Source organism: Candoia aspera, chromosome 4 (assembly GCF_035149785.1).
Source record: "Candoia aspera isolate rCanAsp1 chromosome 4, rCanAsp1.hap2, whole genome shotgun sequence".
Classification (NCBI taxonomy): Eukaryota; Metazoa; Chordata; class Lepidosauria; order Squamata; family Boidae; genus Candoia; species Candoia aspera.
This window is the reverse complement of record NC_086156.1, coordinates 8342297-8361039: the sequence shown is the minus strand read 5'-3', so window position 1 is coordinate 8361039 and position 18743 is coordinate 8342297. Positions and strand designations below refer to the sequence as shown.

Genomic DNA, 18743 nt, shown 5'->3' with positions numbered 1-18743 from the left:
CTCTTAATAAACATGACAATAATGGGCTTTTTACGTGAATCACTTACCACGTTATCCTTGCACGTGAAGCTATGGCGCTGCATCTGAGTCTATGATGTTATTTTGAAAATTAAACATGAGAATTGAAAATGCCAGGCTAGAAGAGGTCAAATAATTTCTGATCAAATGCCAAGAACTGATATGTTGTGGATCTCCAAGAATCTTCTTAGCTGGATTGCAAAGGGATATTACCAAGAACTTTTTCTGATCATAACTCTGTGACTCTTAAGAAATCTAGAGGATATAGATGGAGAATGAATGAAACCCTATTGCACAATGAATCACTAGTAAAGGATAGTAAAGAACAGATAAAAGATCGTTTTAAATTTTAAATTCGGTTGCTAAAGTGTAACAATTAAAGTTTTAAACTTTGCATTTGTGTACTCTGTGTGTGTATCTGTGTTGGTGTGCAAAGTTTTTCTCTCTCTCTTTATTTTAATTAAGCAAGCCCAGGTGGTAACTCAACATAGCAAACATATTTTCCTAACCTTTATTGTACCTCATTAGAATTCTCTCCTTCAAATGGATTTCTAATTATATTGTCTAATAAAACTAAACCTTAGAGATCATTTGCATATTATATGAAGAAATCTCATACAATAAACTCACAGTGGATTCAATTAACATAATAGCTAATTATATATCCCATCAGCCTTTTGAGTGGTTCAGCATTCATGTTTCTCCTGCACTAGCCTAAAGCAAATGGGGGTGGGGGGCGGAGAGCGGTTGAGTTTTCATTTTTAAATACAGACCCTTAATAAATATCGGAATTTGGAATATTTTTCCCAATGAAAATGCTTGTGATTTATCTGCATGGAACAGTATAAAGAGATGTATACTTCTATTTGCTTCTCTATGCATCTACTTCAAGGTATACATGCTCATGGGTGACTGTAGACATATATGCATGCATCCATGCATAATTCATATATAGTGCAACCTGGATAGAAGAGAGGGAAAATTTCTTACATGGAAAAGAGTATTCAAAAATATTTGATTGGCTATCTGGGTTTTGGAAGTTCTCCATCTGTAGCAGTTAGGTTTTTATTTTTCTCATCCCCTTTCTACATCCCAGCTGCATTCTTGGCGAGTTACGTTCTCTATCAAGGCAGAAATTTACGATGAGATTAGCAGAGACACAGTAATGAACTGCATCATGAGCTTCCATGTAATTGACTGTTATGAAGGTGTCATTGTTGCTTGTAATGAATTCTCCATCCTGGGGCTTAAAATTGGCTAAAATATCTTGGCCCTGTTTCGTCTCTCTGTTCTTCCTACCACGAGGTGTGTTGATGTTAACTTTTTCCTCCTCTTTTACATCTCGAATTCTCGGAGAAGCGAACTTACCATTTGCTTGGGTTTTTTCCTTTTTTCCTTTCCCTTTTTCCTGCCCCTTTTTTAAATATGATGGGCATGCTCTGAAAGGTTTGGCAACACCTCATCCAAAGATTTCTTTGGAAATGTTTAGGCTAATCCACTCCACCGCTAACAATTCCATGAGTCAAACATCCAGTCAGGCAAATGGAGTTTTGGGGGATTCCATGTTGCTCTGTCGTTGTTTGAAATGATGGCGAAATTTGATGCAGAATAAGATGCCTTTCTTCCTTTTGAATGACGGCTGACTTGTTATTCATATTTTAATGAGGCTACTATCTCTGAGGCAGCTTTTTCAGGGCGCAGGCCCACATCTCCAGGGTGATTACAAAAGGGGCAGCTTTATTGACAAGCACCATTCAGAATCTTCAGAGCTTCCATAGAAACCTTTTGGTTTCTGCCACTTGTCCAGATACCCCCCCTGTTTTATTATTAAAGCAATTTTAAAGTATACTTAACTTTGGTAGGGGTGGCTTTGCACGGGTGGTTATTTTGATATATCTTTCTCAAAACTCTACACAAGTGGAAATATAAATTCTAGCTGCTTTCTAGGGAAACCCCCTCAACCCAAGAATCAAGAAAAAATTGCACAAAGGAAGTGGTACAATCGCCCGTCTTGAATTTGTGTAAGAACCTCATATATTAATGGTCACGCGTATGCATTTTAGAGAGGGTGTAATTTGGCCTGCAGTATCTCATCATACGCAAAACTCTGTGAATGGAGCGTTTACTCTCCTTAAGAGTTTTGTAGGACAGGAAAATCATCTGGAAGCATTGTGTTAAGTTTAGTTCTCGTCATTTTAAAAAGTTGGAGATGGTGGGGGGGGAGAAGAAATATTGGGACTCTATTAGTTATAGCTACTTTGTTAAATATAAAATTGGATGATTAAAAATGGCCATGAAAGCAAGCAAGTCCCTTATTTATATCCTTAGGAATATATTGGAGGGTGTACAATATGTACACCTTTTTCCCACATACCTACATAAATTATTCTGTACATAATTTATATCTATATGGGATGAGTACCGCCAAATATCCTTCTGGACGTAGGAACTTTCTGTATACATGACAGCCAGGAGACTGCATCATTCATTGTTTCTTGAAGAATTTGTATATTCAGAAACGCATGCTAATGTATCTGGCATAACCCAGCATGTGTTGAAAAATGCTTATGTCGAAGGAATACAAAGATTCTTCGGCTCAGATTGAAGTGCAGCCTTTCCTATATTCTGATTAAATTAATACATTTCCAATTATATGCTTCAAGCCTAAAGCAACTCTCAAATGTTTGTTGCACTTTTTCCTTATTGTTGATACTTCAGTACCTTTCCCTGGATTGGATATACATATCCAAGAATAGCTTCCAAAATGACCTCCTCCTGCCTGAAATCTTAGCCAAATATCCAATCTGCTTTTTCAGAAAACATTGCAGATCTTAAAAAAAAAAAAATCAGTCCTCTGAGAAACAGCTAGCACAGTCTGAAATGTCAAGCTACTGTGTTTAATAGCCTTATCCTTCTATTTTGATTGCCCCTGGTTGGTGCACAGTGCAATCCTAGCAGGTCTACTCAGAAGTAAATCCTAGTACTCTACCCACCATCCAACAAACAGGAAGATATGTTTAAGCACTGTAATAAATAGGCCTAAACATTATTAACCTTATTCATTTGCAGCCAAGTCAGTTAAGACCAACAGAGCTAAATGAGAGCCATGAATAGATGTAGCTTAGACCCAATGCCCTAAACGTTAGTTCTCATTGCATTATTGTAGCAGGCATCTTTTCAGTCAAATCATTCATCTCCCCAATGGGTTCAAGACAAGGTTTTGCGTTTGTAAAATGAAGAAGTGCATCTATTTAACAATGTGAAGAGATCATGACGAAAAGAAGGCTATCCTTGCTTCCGTTCCAACTTGGAGCAAATTTCTTGCACGTAAGAAAATAAGTACCCATTAAAATCAGCAGGAGGTCCTTCCAAATAATGCCAGAGTGCTTAGCTTTGCAACGCCTAGCCATAAAGGTGGAGAAAAGTTGTGTCAGGCTGTATCTTTCGCCTAATATCTTTAGAATCATGCTATTAGGTTAATGTATATTAAAGGGGAGCGATATAGTTTCTGAGACGCACAAACAAACAGACGTCCATTGCATGCAAGCGTTCACTTTTAGAACAGTTTGTTTTCTTTATGATTTAGCCTTCAATATGGCCCTTGAAATCTGTTTCTGAACATCTGCAGCAAAAAGGAGGCGGAGGGAAGGAGACAAGGAAGGGTGGAAAGGGATATTACCTACTCATTTTCCCTTTCTAATGTTGGAGCTTTTCATATCTCCCTATTTCCATAAAGTCTTAGGTTTCTAACTACAATGTAGAATAAGGGAAAAGGAGAACAAATCTATTGTAAAAAGGCCTCGTTCAAGACGCCCATGAGATGGGGTTGGGGAGAAGGGACGCTAAGCTTTAATTTTAATTCTCCTGCCTTTATTTCTCTGATTTGTAACCAGATGGTGGTGAAGTAAGGGACCCCTTTGTGTAGACGGAGCACACATATGAAAGTCTTTCTGCAGTGTAATCGTTGAGACCGGAAGGCTTCATACTGTGTGTGAAAGGAGACAATGGGGATGGGATATATCAACATTGCAGAAATGGAGTTCATTTGTGATTCAGTCCCTTTGACTACAGTTGTCACGATAACTTCCTCCTTTGATCAGCAGAGGGTGGAGAGAGGAACTCTACTAAAGGCCCAAAGATGCAGCTCTGTTGTTTACGGTGCACTTGGCTTCCATTCACGCCCTCTTCCGGAAGGAGCACCAGAGATGGGCGCATCATGCACCTTGACCTGTCTAGACGGGAGAGAAGTTTTTTTGTCTCTGTTTCCAAGAGCCAGGGGTGCTCTTTGACCCTGTAGCACTGACTGCTGGGGCCCTCGCTAAGTACGTAGGTAGTGTGCGTCTAAACGTTTCCCCTGAATTCTTGCTTAATTCTGAAGGGGAAGAGGAAAGGGCAAAGACATGGACCAGCTGTTTGAAAAGAAAACCTGAAATAGTAGAATCTGGGAGAAGTACAGTTTTGTAAGTGATTATTTTCTTTGCACAAACCCTTGGGAGGCATTAAACAGCTGCAAGCGACTTGACGAACAGCAAGTCAGACCAATTGAAGGATGGATGGGGTGAGGGGGGAAGGATGTTTAGAAACTTTGCTTTGGTTAAAGAAGCCAAGCACATTCTAACAAGGAATCTATCAAGACTTCCTGGAGATGGAAAAACAAAGTTTCTCTCTTTATATGCTGAGTTTTGAACATAAAATGTACCGCTGTAATTTTTTAAAAAAATAATAATTAAACACATCTTGCATTCAAAGCAAGCTTAATATGGCACATGTTACATTTTCAGGCTAAAAGGAATATTTTATTAGCACCTTAAATGTTTAATTATTGCCAGACTCATCCTAGATTTAGCTGACATTTTTAATTATATATGTAATACGATATAAGACAATAATTATGCAGATACGGAGATTTGGAGGCATTGTTCTCTTATGTCAATGTGGGTTAAGGATTCTGTGTTCATTTACACGTGCGGGATTTTGCTTTTGTAAAATCTGAAAATTTTATATTTCTCTAAAACTTTTTCTTTAGATTCCTTTTGCAAAGTCGGAGACCTTCTTAACAGACATTTTGGAAAATATATGTGATCGGATGAATGATTATCAACTTCAGGATGACCCTGTAACTAAGGAAAAGATATTCAAGAGATATGCTCCCAGGAAAGATGAGGAAATATATGCAGAATATAAAAAGTATTTCTTTTATTCTGATGCTTATAAGCCCTTGAAATATGCGGTAAGACAACAGAATAAACTGATGACGTTGGGGGAGGAATTGCTCTGACCTTCATGTTTGATATTGTATATTAATTTGCTTCCCTGAATATAAATTTAAGGCTTTTATAGTATTCTGGTATTTTTGAAACCCTGTGCTAGTTTGTTTTAAATAATAATAAATGGGATGGGATGGGATGGCTTAATGCAAGTGACACACATTGGAATACAGATCTAAATATGCTTCAGAACAAGTATGCACAGATAGATGCTACTATATTTTCACTTTGGCTTCTCAAACTTTTAAACTAAAATCACTTTAAAATAAAGACAGAAAAGCAACACAGATCCATGGCTTGACCTGCCCTGATTTTCAGTTACATAAATCTAAAGGCAAAGATTGGCTACTCTCTTCTGCTGAAAATATGAAATTGTGACGCTTGGTTTTGCATTCAGATTAAAAGAATGCCAATTCAAATACTGATAGCCGTCGAAGTGGTGGGGAAGCTGTTGTCTCTCCCCCACTTTTCTTTCTTGGGACTTTACTGAAAGCCTGACCTAGAATGAAGGCCTAGAGCAGGTTGATGCAAGAGTGTAGCTCTTGAGCTGGCCTACGCCTCCAGCATCATTGCACATCAACAAACGCTCACTAAAATAATGTTTTCACCAAGGGCCGGTAAGATGAAAAAAAAGGAAAGCTGGAAATATATGTGCCTGCTCATCCAAATTTAAATCTTTGGAAAAGAAAGCAACTTTTGTTGTTTTAGAAGAATTTACTTCAGGTTCCTAATAGGTCTGGAGTCTGGAGTCCCAGCAGGCTATTTTATTAAACATAAAATACCCTTTACTCATTCAGGAACCTATAGCTGAATTGGTTTGGCTTTGAGTCTTTGAAGACAATTTTTGCATTCCTAAATCTGTAGAGCCGAATTTAATGTGCTGAAGCAGTACTTATTTAACAAGACATACCATTTATGAGTTTTGGAGCTATGAGATTTGGAGGGCAGAATTTTATGGTAGAATTGGGTTCTTTTGTGACAGAATTTGGCTTCCTGGTTATCTTTAAAGGCATTTGATGGGACATTTCTCCTTTGCTGCGATTCTCTGTAGAATTTTGGGGACAGGAGCCTATGGCCAATGCTTAGGGCCAAGGGGCCAAGTAAAGCTTCATCTTCTACAGCCCAAAGAAATTTTGCAAGGACAGGGCGCAGCACTGACAAAATCAGAAATCAAGCTTATGTTATATGAAGACCCTGGCTGCTTCTTCCGTTCTGAAAAATGTTAGTACTGGGTGAAAAGTGAAATAGTCTCTCTTTCTCCATATGCACATATGCTTTATCCACCCATCCATCTTAAAGCATTAGCATCTAAAAATGTGCTCTAAAAGCCCTTCAATGGTATCACAGAAAGAATAACCAGCAGTAAGAGGAAATGTTCACCATTCACTTTCCTTTCAACAGACAGCATCTGGATTAGCATATAGTGAAATCTCAATATAATGTTAATGCTAAAGGTAAACTACCATAACAGAACAACTGATCAGGGATGCTGCATGGGCTAAGAGCCCCAAATTGTCTTTCTTGACATGGTGTCCTTTGGCTGCTCTGTGTAAATGGCCTTGTTTAGTTCTTTTCTAGAGAGCTGCTGTTTTTCCCTTCTTACAGTGTGAAACTATCATAGAACAGTATGAAGATGAAATATTCTCACTTATCGCCCAGGAGGCAGACTTTCTGGCTGACAAGCTGTGCATTGAAAAATCAGGTACTGTGTCTGATGTAACATGTGCTTCTTTCTCAACAGCAATTCTTCCCCCTTTCTCCCCCCACCCCCTTTCAACCCATGTTGTATTGCTGGGATACAGCAAAAGCACTCTGGAAAATAATATTTTCTAGATTGAAGATGCGTTGGCATTGCCCTGCCGAGGAAAGTTTAACTAAATTAACATCTGATTTTCAATAACGATCACAATGACCAGAAAAAGAATTTGAGCAAAGGGATTCCTGCAGGAATCTCATCCTCCATTCATTTTGGCTTTGGTTTCATGTAGTTGCTTCTAAAACCAAGAAGGTTGTTTTAGGACCATCCATCCCTCATTTGCTAAATTCTAAATAAACGTAAGCTGCAATGCTATGGAGAGTTACTTGGATAAGACCACAAAACGAGCTGGGACTTAACAGGAAACATACGTAGGATGAAGTTGCTGGACCATCGCATCTGAATGAGCAGATTGTAAAAATGAGGGTGAGTGACTGGATGTTTTAAAAAGCTGAACTAGACAGGTTGAAAAGATCTAATATTAACAATAGCAGCTGGTAACAGGATGAATTAGTGGGTAATAGAAGGATTCATAAAACTACAGGGGGAAAATTAACAATTACAAGGTCTGGAAATTTTCAACTGTTAAAAAAACTTTCATTGCAACATGAAAGATAAATTATTTAAATTTCAACTATCACTTGTTCATAATATAATTGATGTTCTTAATATAATCAAAACAAATTGTCACACAAGGTCACTTTTAAAACTCTTGTATGGCTTGTCCTTTTCCTTCAAAAGTTTTTCAAGCAAAGAGAAAAAGATAGAACTAAGCAGGAAGAAAGAAAAGAATGAGTGGATTTCCTCCAGCATGTTAATCTCATTTTCAAATTTGCCTGTAGTTTTAGGGCGCCCTTTCCCCAATCTATATCCTTTCAGATGTCTTGTACTCAAGTCGAATGGTCATGGGAAAAGGATTCTTTAGGATGAACTATACTAAAAATTGTGTCTTGATTCATACGATAAACGCAATGAATCCCCTTTTCTGGAGCATCTGACAAAGAAAGATGAGATACACTGGATACTTAGGATGCAGCATATGTACACTTATCCAGGATAAGTAATAAAATAAATAAATGTGATGGAATCAAGCTGAGTTTAGGTTGTGGTCTTCCCTGCTTAATAGTGAGAATAATGGCTTTTTTGGTCAGGTCAGCTATCTATCATCTATCTATCTACTGTCTGTCTGTCTGTGTATCATAACTTTAAAACAACTGCAGTATTCTCATTTTGGTAGGATGGCTCCCTGCAAATTAACAGTGTCTGAGAAGTTGTTGGCCTTTCATCAGAAGCTATGGGACTAATGTCCCACCAATAGTATTTAGAACCGTGGAGCTGAATTTCCATTCTAGCCCAGTTTACATAGTGTAAAGAGAGCGTGTCTGTGGCAAAATCTGCAATGACTAGAAAGAAGGACGAGAGAGGCTGTCATACTGGCTGAAGCCATAAACACTTCTTCTTGAAGAACTGAATAGCTATCAGAAATATTGATGATGATGATGATGATGATGATGATGATGATGATGATGATGGAGTCATAGTAGTTTGCTCTTAGTGCCTACACAGGCTATTGTGCAGGAAACAAGGAAAAACAAATGATAGAGTAGATCAGTACTTCTGTCTGACCTTGTAAAATCTCATAGGATTTATAAAGATGGTTGACATGCTAAAGTGAAAAGTCAAAAAGCGAAGTAAACAACTGTGCATTCTTTCTACTGTTTCAATAGGCAGACATTTTAAAAAAGACCCCAAAGGATGCTGAAACCTAGAGAGATTTTTTTCAAAAACAGGAAAAGAAAGGAAATGTTGATATTCATTCTCATCCTATTGTTATACAGTAATCAGAAGGAGGATATAAAAGGGTTTAGCTTTAGCAAACCAAGCACCTGTGTTTAACTGCTGATGTCTGCCTCGAAACTGGCAGAAAAATGACATTTGACATTTGACATTAAACTTTCCAGAAATTGCTGCATAAATGTAAGGCGCAGGAAAGCCTGTCTCGAAAAATGTAGGGAAATCCTGCTCTCTATTGAATATACCTAATTCATTTCCCATCTGTACGAATCTTACTACAGCTTTGCTATAAGCTTGTTTAAATGTTATTAGTTATTCCCAACAGCTCACAGTCTGCACAGGACAATATGTAACATACCAATACGATATTCTGGGGGGAGAAAAAAAAAAAAAACTAGCTCAGGACGAGACTTAGTTCAAGCAACTAATTGGTGACTGTGCATTTCTCTGCAACACAAAAGATAAACAGTCCGTGTGAAGTGTTTTACAAGGCACATCTTAGTGAATGTGACATATTTGTGATAGTCGGCAGGAAAGATGGCTTGTAGAGCAGTGACTGATCTATGCGCCTTTTCATCAAGGGAGGGGGAATTGCTAAGCACCATAGTCTTATGAAAAGCAATATATGGAGGAATAACATGGGCTCCCTCAGAATCTGTCCTTATGGAGATGCAAATCTGTAAAACTGAGCCAACCTTTAGCTAGAAAAATATACTGGTATTTCTTGCACATTTACTTGATGTTTGCATCCCGTGTTTCATTAAAAAGCCAAAAACTCTTCCATAAGCTGTGTTAAAAAGATGATTTTTTTTTTTGGACACAGACAACCATGGATCAGTTATCTGTCAAAAGATTTCTTTGATTTCACTTAAAATCTCTATATTGCTCTTTCTACAAGGAAGGAATCAAAAGAGCGAAACACCCTTCCTCTGCTCTTTTTTTGCCCTTCTTATGAAGATATTCCTTCCCACCTGCTTAAAGGAATTGTTCCTAAACTTAATAGATGTGGTACTCATTAGCTAGAAACTGAGATTTGCTATAGGATCAGTGGCATTAATATAAATATGCAACTCAGGATTTATTGTTGCCAGCGAGGTCTACCTAAAAACAATTGGGAATGGGGTAGGAGAGACAGACATTAATTTACCTAAATGGCCATTTTTATTGCCTCACTCCTCTTTTGCTGACCATATGTAGAGAAACGTGCCAATTATGCTGTTTACAAAAAAACAGGATTAAGATGTTGGTCAAGAATGTAGTATTCTTGGATTCATATCAGTTAATTTATTTCTACGCTATAATAGACTGCTATAACGTCCATGTGCCCCCACCCCCAAGGTTATCATTAAGGTAATATAGAGGTTTCCATTATTCTAATCGGCTTCACATGCTCATAACTCTGCAAAATTATTCTCTTTGGCTGAAATTTTCCATTCTCATCCCAAAGGTGAATTTATTTATGTATGTAGAAAGCTTGAGCAGAACCATTCATGCATTTTTAAGTCTCACAAGGGTAGAAAAACGCTTCTATTATTCTATAAAAGCTTGATGTTTCTGCTTCCACTTTCCCTCACTTGCTACCTCTGCTTGGCACATCTATTATTTCCCCTGAAAGCAGAGCTTTGGAAATTAGTGTTTTCCAGGCAACTTGCTAAGACTGTCCTTCAAAATGAGTTGCCAGCTCAGGACAGGACAACGAAGTCCTACACAATACAACTCAGCGTTAATATATGACCAATGCTAACATTTTCACTGTATTCTAATAATATTCTCTGGGATTTGAAGATAAAGATGTACTCTTCACTGATCTATTTTTAATGAGCCCTTACAGTTTCATAATTATCTTTTCTTCTTCTCCCTCCCGCCCAGAAATTTCTAGTAAATACAGGGTTTCATTAGTCTTCCTCTGTGATGGGTTGTGTAAATTCAAGCTTTCTAGGAACAGATGTGGCGGTCATTTGAGGACAATCTCGTCCCGATATCCCATTTCTTTTCTCTTTCTTTTATGTCATTCTGTAACTATCTGATTTTAGCTTATTATACAGATCTCTGTTTTGAGTGCATAACAAAAACCCAAGTATGTCACAGAAGAGAAAGGCTGTTTATTCTGTTTTGCTGGGGTGCCTGAAAAATATTTCTGTCACCAAATATAAAACCAGTTCAAGCTCAGCCCATTTATGTTGTCAGAGATTAGATGCCAGTATTAACTCTGTTGATTCAGAAATAAGCAGCACAAAAAGGGGATTTATTTCCCAATAATTTGATTAAAGACTGGGGCTGTGATTTTTAGATAAATGGACAGGAATCAGCTAGGAAGAGTGCTTAATATTTTTATACCAAGTATTTTTTTGTTTTTACTAAATTGGAATGGCTTTTTGATAGCTGCTACAAAGCAAAACACTGACAGGAAAAGGTTTGTGCTGTGTGTAAGCATAGACAATTCCATGTAATTCATAATGAAAGAGAACGACCATATTAAATGGAGAGTCCATCATCAGATATTTGCTGGTTGTTCTAATGCCTGCAATTTGCCCAAAACTTGAACTTTCAGATGCTGCTCACTTCAAAGGTTTTTCATCTTAATACACCTATAATTATGTGTGAAGTTATTAAAAAAAAATCTGGTTGCTCTGTTTTAAAATGCCGTGTCAAATCAGTGAATACATTAGACCAACCTTAATCTGAAAAAGCTACTATGATATTAAAAACACATCAATAACTCTCTGGTTCAAAATGTCTATCAAGGTATGACTGAAATTTTTTGAACAATGGTGAATAATTTACTGCGTGGTCATGGTCAATGGTATCTGAAACTTGAATAAATATAAATGTGTAGCTTTGAAATAATCCGATTGGTTGATCTTCTACTGATGTCTAATTTTGTCCTTTCTTGATAGGTCTTTGTCCAAAACCTGAGACGCACAGTGAGCTCTAAAAGGCAGCAATCTTTTATTATTATTATTATTATTATTATTAATCATCTTCATCATAGTCATCGTCATCATCATCTGGATGAAGAACATAAACTAAAATAGTCCTACAGTCTCTACCTTTCATTAACCTTCATAACAAAACATTCATATAGATCACTGTTTCTCAACCTTGACAACTTAAAGATGCGTGGACTTCAACTCCCAGAATTCCCCAGCCAGCATGGGTGGCTGGGGAATTCTGGGAGTTGAAGTCCACACATCTTCAAGACTGATCTATTAACATGCCTGTTTGTATTGTCTGTTTCGGATACTGGTTTGAGTCAGTGGGAAAAAGTCTTTAGTTTATTAAGCTGTTGTGTCAGTTGTACTCAAAAGAACCTTATGCCTTCCATAGGAGAATTATGAGTGAAAATGCCATCACAAACCCATGTGAGTTGTACTTTTCCAAGCTTTGTGCCTGTTACAATTGTCTAATTTATCTCCAGAGACACAAGCACCCGCCTTAAATGAGAAAAGTTGAGGGTTCCTCCCAACTAGCAAGCTACCTGCTGATTCATTTTCCTTAGCTGTAGACCATCTCTAAGGCAATTTTCGCAACATGTATGCAAACCCTCCTTACAATTGATGTGCCTTATATAAAATTGTTTTATTCAGGAGCAAAGTGTCACCAACAGATTTTGTGTCCTGGATTTGGGAAGAGAATGGGTAATGAAAACAAAGAACAGGATGGTTTATTTAGTTGGACAATCCAACCAATACATGTGGCAGCTGCTTATATGTCTTGTCGTAATTTTTAAAAAAATCAGTTTCTAAGTAGGCAGTGGAAGGTATTACTAACTCAGAGAATATATTTGTTTATCATTTCTAACAATGTATAATAAAAAGGTCTTCCTCATTTTGGTAATTGTGGCTTTCAATTCCTTTTCCCGCTTTTCAGTAATTTCTAACTGATGCTTCAGCACATTTAATATTTCATACACAACCTCAGCTGTGCTATTTCCATTGGAAAATACGTCTGAGTAATTTACACTGCATACCGCTATGTTTTTGAGTCGTTAAAATTTGTACACAATAAACGGTTGTGAAAAAAAAGCTGACAATTATTTAAAGTAACAATGCAAACTGTCAAACTATGTTCGTAAAAGGGAAAAGCCATAGAACCAACATTCCATGGATGTTACTACACATTTTAATATTTCCAAAATTTAGGCTGGCAGTGAGTTTCTCAGGAACCTAGTGGACTTAGAGTTAAAATTTTAAAAGTAGGCATGTTGTATTTCAGCCAAGTTCTTTTAACATTAACTTGGTTTATTGATGTGAGGAATCCTCACCTTAATGTGGCTGTGCAGTTTTAGAACAATGAGCTCTAATATAAAAATACAATATATTAGAATTGGTGGGATATACTTCTGAATAGGTGATTTTCTATGCAAACAAAAATCTTTATTTCTTTATAGCTTACGCTATAATCCCAATCAAATCAGTGTGATTTACTTCTGAATATATCTGTTTGGACTGCAATGTCAATATAAATATAGACATAATTATAATAGAGTACACTTGTATTGGCAATATTCTCTAATTTGTTATCCCATTGAATTTCTTTCTATTGTCTCCTTCAGGAGTTGACTTTCTTTTGTTATAACTATACAGTTTTACTAAATAATATGATTTTGCTTTCATTGATTAATAAAGGTGAATATTCCAGTCTGTTTGAAGACCTGAATTTTGAAACTAGCGTGCTTAGGCAACGCCTAAATATGAAGAAGAAACAAAAAGGTTTTCAGTTGGGTTCATTTAGACAAATAGAGCTGGAAATTTGGTCCCTGTTCGTAGTAAACGGAAAATTTAATGGAAAGTGTCAAATTGCTTCCTTCACACTTCATGGAATACTATTGATTTGTAGGGTAATGACAAGAAGTTACCCCAAATCATTCACTAGATATTTGTGTGTGTGTTTGTGTATATGTCTGTAATATCTATGCTGCTCCATTCCTGTAGCTTTCAGAGACATGTGTTATCAAGGAAAAATTAAAAATGACTTAGAATTCCAATCATTTAAACTCCAAAGCAATCCACCATGGGCAGGCCAAATCTTTTTTTTTTTAATAAGAATTTTATTAAGTTTCAAGCAAAGATAAAAGCTACAGAAAAACAAAACAAACTACAAAGAAGAAAAAAAATAAAAAAGTGTAGACACAAGAGAAATTTTTTCAAAATTACAAAAAGAGGTGACTTCTGATTTTTAACAGCAAGGATATACAACAATTTTCCATAATCAATCCCTTACTCCATATTAAACCAAAATCACATCATTCCATTGGCACATTATAAAAATCACGAAATACAGTTGCTCCCTCCCTTATATTAAAAGAAAGGAAAAAATATAAACCTCTTAATCAACTTCCCCCAAAGATAACATTTATTTAATTATTTCCTTCCTACTACTATTCTGTACATTCCTGTCTACTATAATAAAGATCAAACTAAAAAACATATAAATTGTCTACCATTGTACTTGATGATACAACAGTTTTAATAATCTTAATCATATTAAACCCAAAACCAGGCATTTATTAGTTTTTATTATACCTTAATAATATTAAACCAAATTGTTAAAGATAAATGAAATCAGCCAAACCCTAAAAGCAATCCAGATAAATATTCTTAAACCCTTAACCCACTTCAAAATAAACCAGAACAAGCTGATGGGCTTGGAAGTTGATTGCTCTACATGTTCTTATGGCTCCAGGCCTGGATACCTTCAAGAACGCCTTCTTATCCCATGAAATCCAGGAGAAAAGGCTTGCTGATGGTCTTATCCCCAAAGGAATTCCATCTGCAAGTACCTTGTAGACAACTCGTTGAATGAAAACAAGCTGATAGGCTTGTATCCCCACAATATGCACAGAGCTTTTTTCTTTAAAAAATCGAACAGCCCAACTGCCCCCCTCAAAAACTTCAACTTCTCTTCAGGAGACCCCTCATACATAATAACCCCTTCTTTTCCATGGTGTTCCATCAGAAGATCAATTTCATTTATGGCTTGTAACTCGATCTTTCCCTTTAATTTCTTCAACTTGACTATCTGATCTTCATGGACTTCAATGGAAGTCCCGATCTCACTCTTAGAAGAGATATTCCTGTCGCTGTTAAATTCCTCAGTTTCATCCATGACATTCCCAACCAAATGACATGTTTTAGACCTCATGTTTTCCACAATTTCCTGAATGCCTTGCATAAAAACTTGGCAGGAATTAAAAAGAATCTGTTTGAAATCTTGGTGAAAGTCAGAGAAAGTCTGTTTAAAATCCTCCATGTCTCAAGCAGTAGATTATGGCGCCCCCTAGGAGCTTAGCCTAGGGCTTGAGGAATCCAAGGCTGGAGTTAAAATCGCTGGAAGAAACATTAACAATCTCAGATATGCAGATGATACCACTTTGATGGCTGAAAGCGAAGAGGAACTGAGGAGCCTTATGATGAAGGTGAAAGAAGAAAGTGCAAAAGCTGGCTTGCAGCTAAACCTCAAAAAAACCAAGATTATGGCAACCAGCTTGATTGATAACTGGCAAATAGAGGGAGAAAATGTAGAAGCAATGAAAGACTTTGTATTTCTAGGTGCGAAGATTACTGCGGATGCTGACTGCAGTCAGGAAATCAGAAGACGCTTAATCCTTGGGAGAAGAGCAATGACAAATCTCGATGAAATAGTCAAGAGCAGAGACATCACGCTGACAACAAAGGTCCGCATAGTTAAAGCAATGGTATTCCCCGTAGTAATGTATGGCTGCGAGAACTGGACCATAAGGAAGGAAGATCGATGCTTTTGTACTGTGGTGTTGGAGGAAAATCCTGAGAGTGCCTTGGACTGCAAGAAGATCCAACCAGTCCATCCTCCAGGAAATAAAGCCAGACTGCTCACTTGAGGGAATGATATTAAAGGCAAAACTGAACTACTTTGGCCACATAATGAGAAGACGGGACACCCTGGAGAAGATGCTGATGCTGGGGAGAGTGGAGGGCAAAAGGAAGAGGGGCCGACCAAGGGCAAGATGGATGGATGATATTCTAGAGGTGACGGACTCGTCCCTGGGGGAGCTGGGGGTGTTGACGACCGACAGGAAGCTCTGGCGTGGGCTGGTCCGTGAAGTCACAAAGAGTCGGAAGCGACTGAACGAATAAACAACAAAGGAGCTTAGCGAGCAAAAGTTGAAGTTATAAAAGGATTCTGGAATGAGTTTACACAAGTGAAAGTGAGATATGCAGACATTTCCCCAGGAAAAGTAGAAGCGGAAAACTGAAAATTCAAAACAGCCAGTTCAATGTGTAGGAAAATGCTAATATCTTCAAACTTAATACAAAAATAATAACAGGGAGACAATTATTTACTCTCAATCATCCTTAATATTTGGATGGAAAACAAAGTTCAAAACTTAAAAAGAATTTTTTTAAAAAAATTAATCCCCAAAATAATGATAAGCACCAAGAGAACATACTTCTCCTTGCTGTAGAAAGCCTCTTTTAACATATGCATACTTAAAAGAAATATAAATTGGGTGATTTGGAAATGGGGTGGCCAGTCTTAGTGTCCCTTTAAGGCTGCAGCGCAGCTTGGAAATGGTGACGCCCCAGCCTCCCGGCTGCTCTTACCACTCAAACGTGAATGCTGTTTGCAATCTTCTGACTGCAAGCAGCCATCCGGAGGACAGATGGGGTGATTCCAGGTGTTTTCCTTTTTCCAGAAAAACACTCCCGGGCTTCAGGTAAAACCTGCCTGAGTCCAAAAAACTACCGCATTGTCAGTTCTGCCCGCTGAGCTTGCGGGCACAGCTATTCAGTCTGCCATGTCCCCACCGGAAGTCAGGCAGGCCAAATCTTAATGTCACCCATTACTCACCGTAAGCCAAGTTTTAACAGTCCTATGGAAACTCATTAGGGAAGCAGTGTTCCAGGTTTGTGAAAGATGCTCTTCACAGAAAGTGGACCACAAGGTACCTGCAGATGGAATTCCTTTGGGGATAAGACCATCAGCAAGCCTTTTCTCCTGGATTTCATGGGATAAGAAGGCGTTCTTGAAGATATCCAGGCCTGGAGCCATAAGAGCATGCAGAGCAAGCCCATCAGCTTGTTTTCATTCAAGAATTGGTTTAAGAACTGCAAGTAGTTTATGGAACTGCTAGATCACCTTTTCCCTGTTTTTTAGGGGGGGGGGAAAGTACAACATTGCTGTTTGCACATATCACCAACAACCAAGGAAACAGCATGAATGCAGGAGCATCTGAGGGTCAAAAAAGTCAAGATGGCAGTTGTGCCCCTACAGTGGAAGCCCCTCCCCTTCTGTATATCTCAATGCACTTATTAAAAGGAAGGGCAGGGCTTCAATCTCCTGGTAACAGCTGTCATTTTGATGTATTTGACACCCCACTCCAGGGAAATGCCCTTGCATGAAGGACTTCATAAATCAAAGCAGTAATCCAGCTTCTCCTAACTAGATGCCCCTCAACTGCATTGGGACTAGAATTTCAGTAGTAAGATCCATATTGGCTGGAAATTCTAGAACTTGAAGACTTCTCTGGGGGACACCAGGATGGGGAAGACTAATCCAAACAGCTGAGAGCACTTTTTCCTTTTTCTCAGGTAATCCTAACAATTTCCAATATCTCTGTTTACTACTTTCAGTAAAACCATGTCAGCAGCATAACGGTTGTTGTGAAATAAAACCTATCCACCATAATCCTACTTTTAGCACTTTAGTGCTATGTTTTGCTTTGTTTATTGTGTAAATGGTGGAGATTTGTTAAAAATATGTCTGTATGCTTACTACCCATTAATGAAAATTTAATCTTGGGTTTGCTTTCTTTACTGTGGCATCGCCAGAAGTTCAAGTTGCCTTGAAACTGAACATGGAGTGATATCTCCAGCTTTGATTGGACTAGAAGGTAAACTGAGAATTGTCTCAGATTATTTGTAATGTCCTCTTTGAGCATTGCCAGATAACTTTCATTGCTATACCTTATCAAATGATTGCACTGATCCATCGGCAAATCAGAAATTCAGTCAAGGTAGTTCTGACCCAGCTTTGAGCCATATTATATGGAGTAGTTAATGGACCATTCCTTAATATACCCATTTACAGTCTGGCTCATCCCTGAATAAGAAGGTGTAGGATGTAGCCAGAAACCTTAGGACTTAAATGTGTGCGCTCATATCTTAAATAAAGTTATTTGCCTTTAGCTTGGCAAGATATGAATGGTCCAAACATTCTTGAACACTCTTGTTGGAAAATAGATTCCTAATGTGTATATGTTATAATATGTAGCTTATTGTATTTCTACAAAATCCCTTATCCAAGGCTATCAAATCTGGGCTGAAAAATCTAGATAACCATTAGATGGCAGCAAAGAGATACAGAACACCCCAACTCTCTGCTGCCATCTGGTGGTCATGTGGATTTTGCAGCCCAGATCTGATAGTTCTACTTTAGAAGTACTTTCATAGCTTTTGCTTTTGGAAAGAATATAAACTGTGTCCAGTCTAAGCTTGCAGCTGGCAGTGTTAATTACTAATTTCCTTCAGATTAGTAAGGAAAGAGTTAACAAGCAATAGTAATCCTCTGCCATGTTGCATTTTCCTTGGTGGAGGTACACAGATGTGAAAATGGCAAAAATGTCCAATAGGTTATGGTTGAAAAAGTCAAGATGGGAGTGACAGTGGTGCAATCGAAGCCCCACAACACCCATAAAAAAGGAGAAGCTTTGATTGCATCGTCATGCCACCATCTTGACATATTTCATGACACCTCTGGAAATGTCTGACAACGGCACATCAGACTGAACATTGTGATAAAAAGATATGTTTCTTTCATGTCAGTGTTTGTTTAAATAATAGAAAATTATATTAAAATGCTGGAACTAATAACACAAAAGTGGCAGCATCTGGCTGACCCCACATGGCTTGGAAGCGAAGCAGATCAGG

At 37.8% G+C, this 18743-nt stretch overlaps 1 protein-coding gene across 1 annotated transcript in view; it reads left to right on the top strand.

Moving 5' to 3' along the window:
* CNPY1 (canopy FGF signaling regulator 1) overlaps positions 1–11770 on the top strand; it is a 38252-nt gene extending 26482 nt beyond the window's left edge. Inside the window, exons 3-5 of the mRNA XM_063301914.1 lie at positions 5045–5248; positions 6891–6987; positions 11733–11770. Of these exons, the coding sequence (XP_063157984.1) occupies positions 5045–5248; positions 6891–6987; positions 11733–11770 (339 nt within the window). The remainder of the gene's footprint in view (positions 1–5044; positions 5249–6890; positions 6988–11732) is intronic.
* The last annotated feature ends 6973 nt before the right edge of the window (positions 11771–18743 follow it).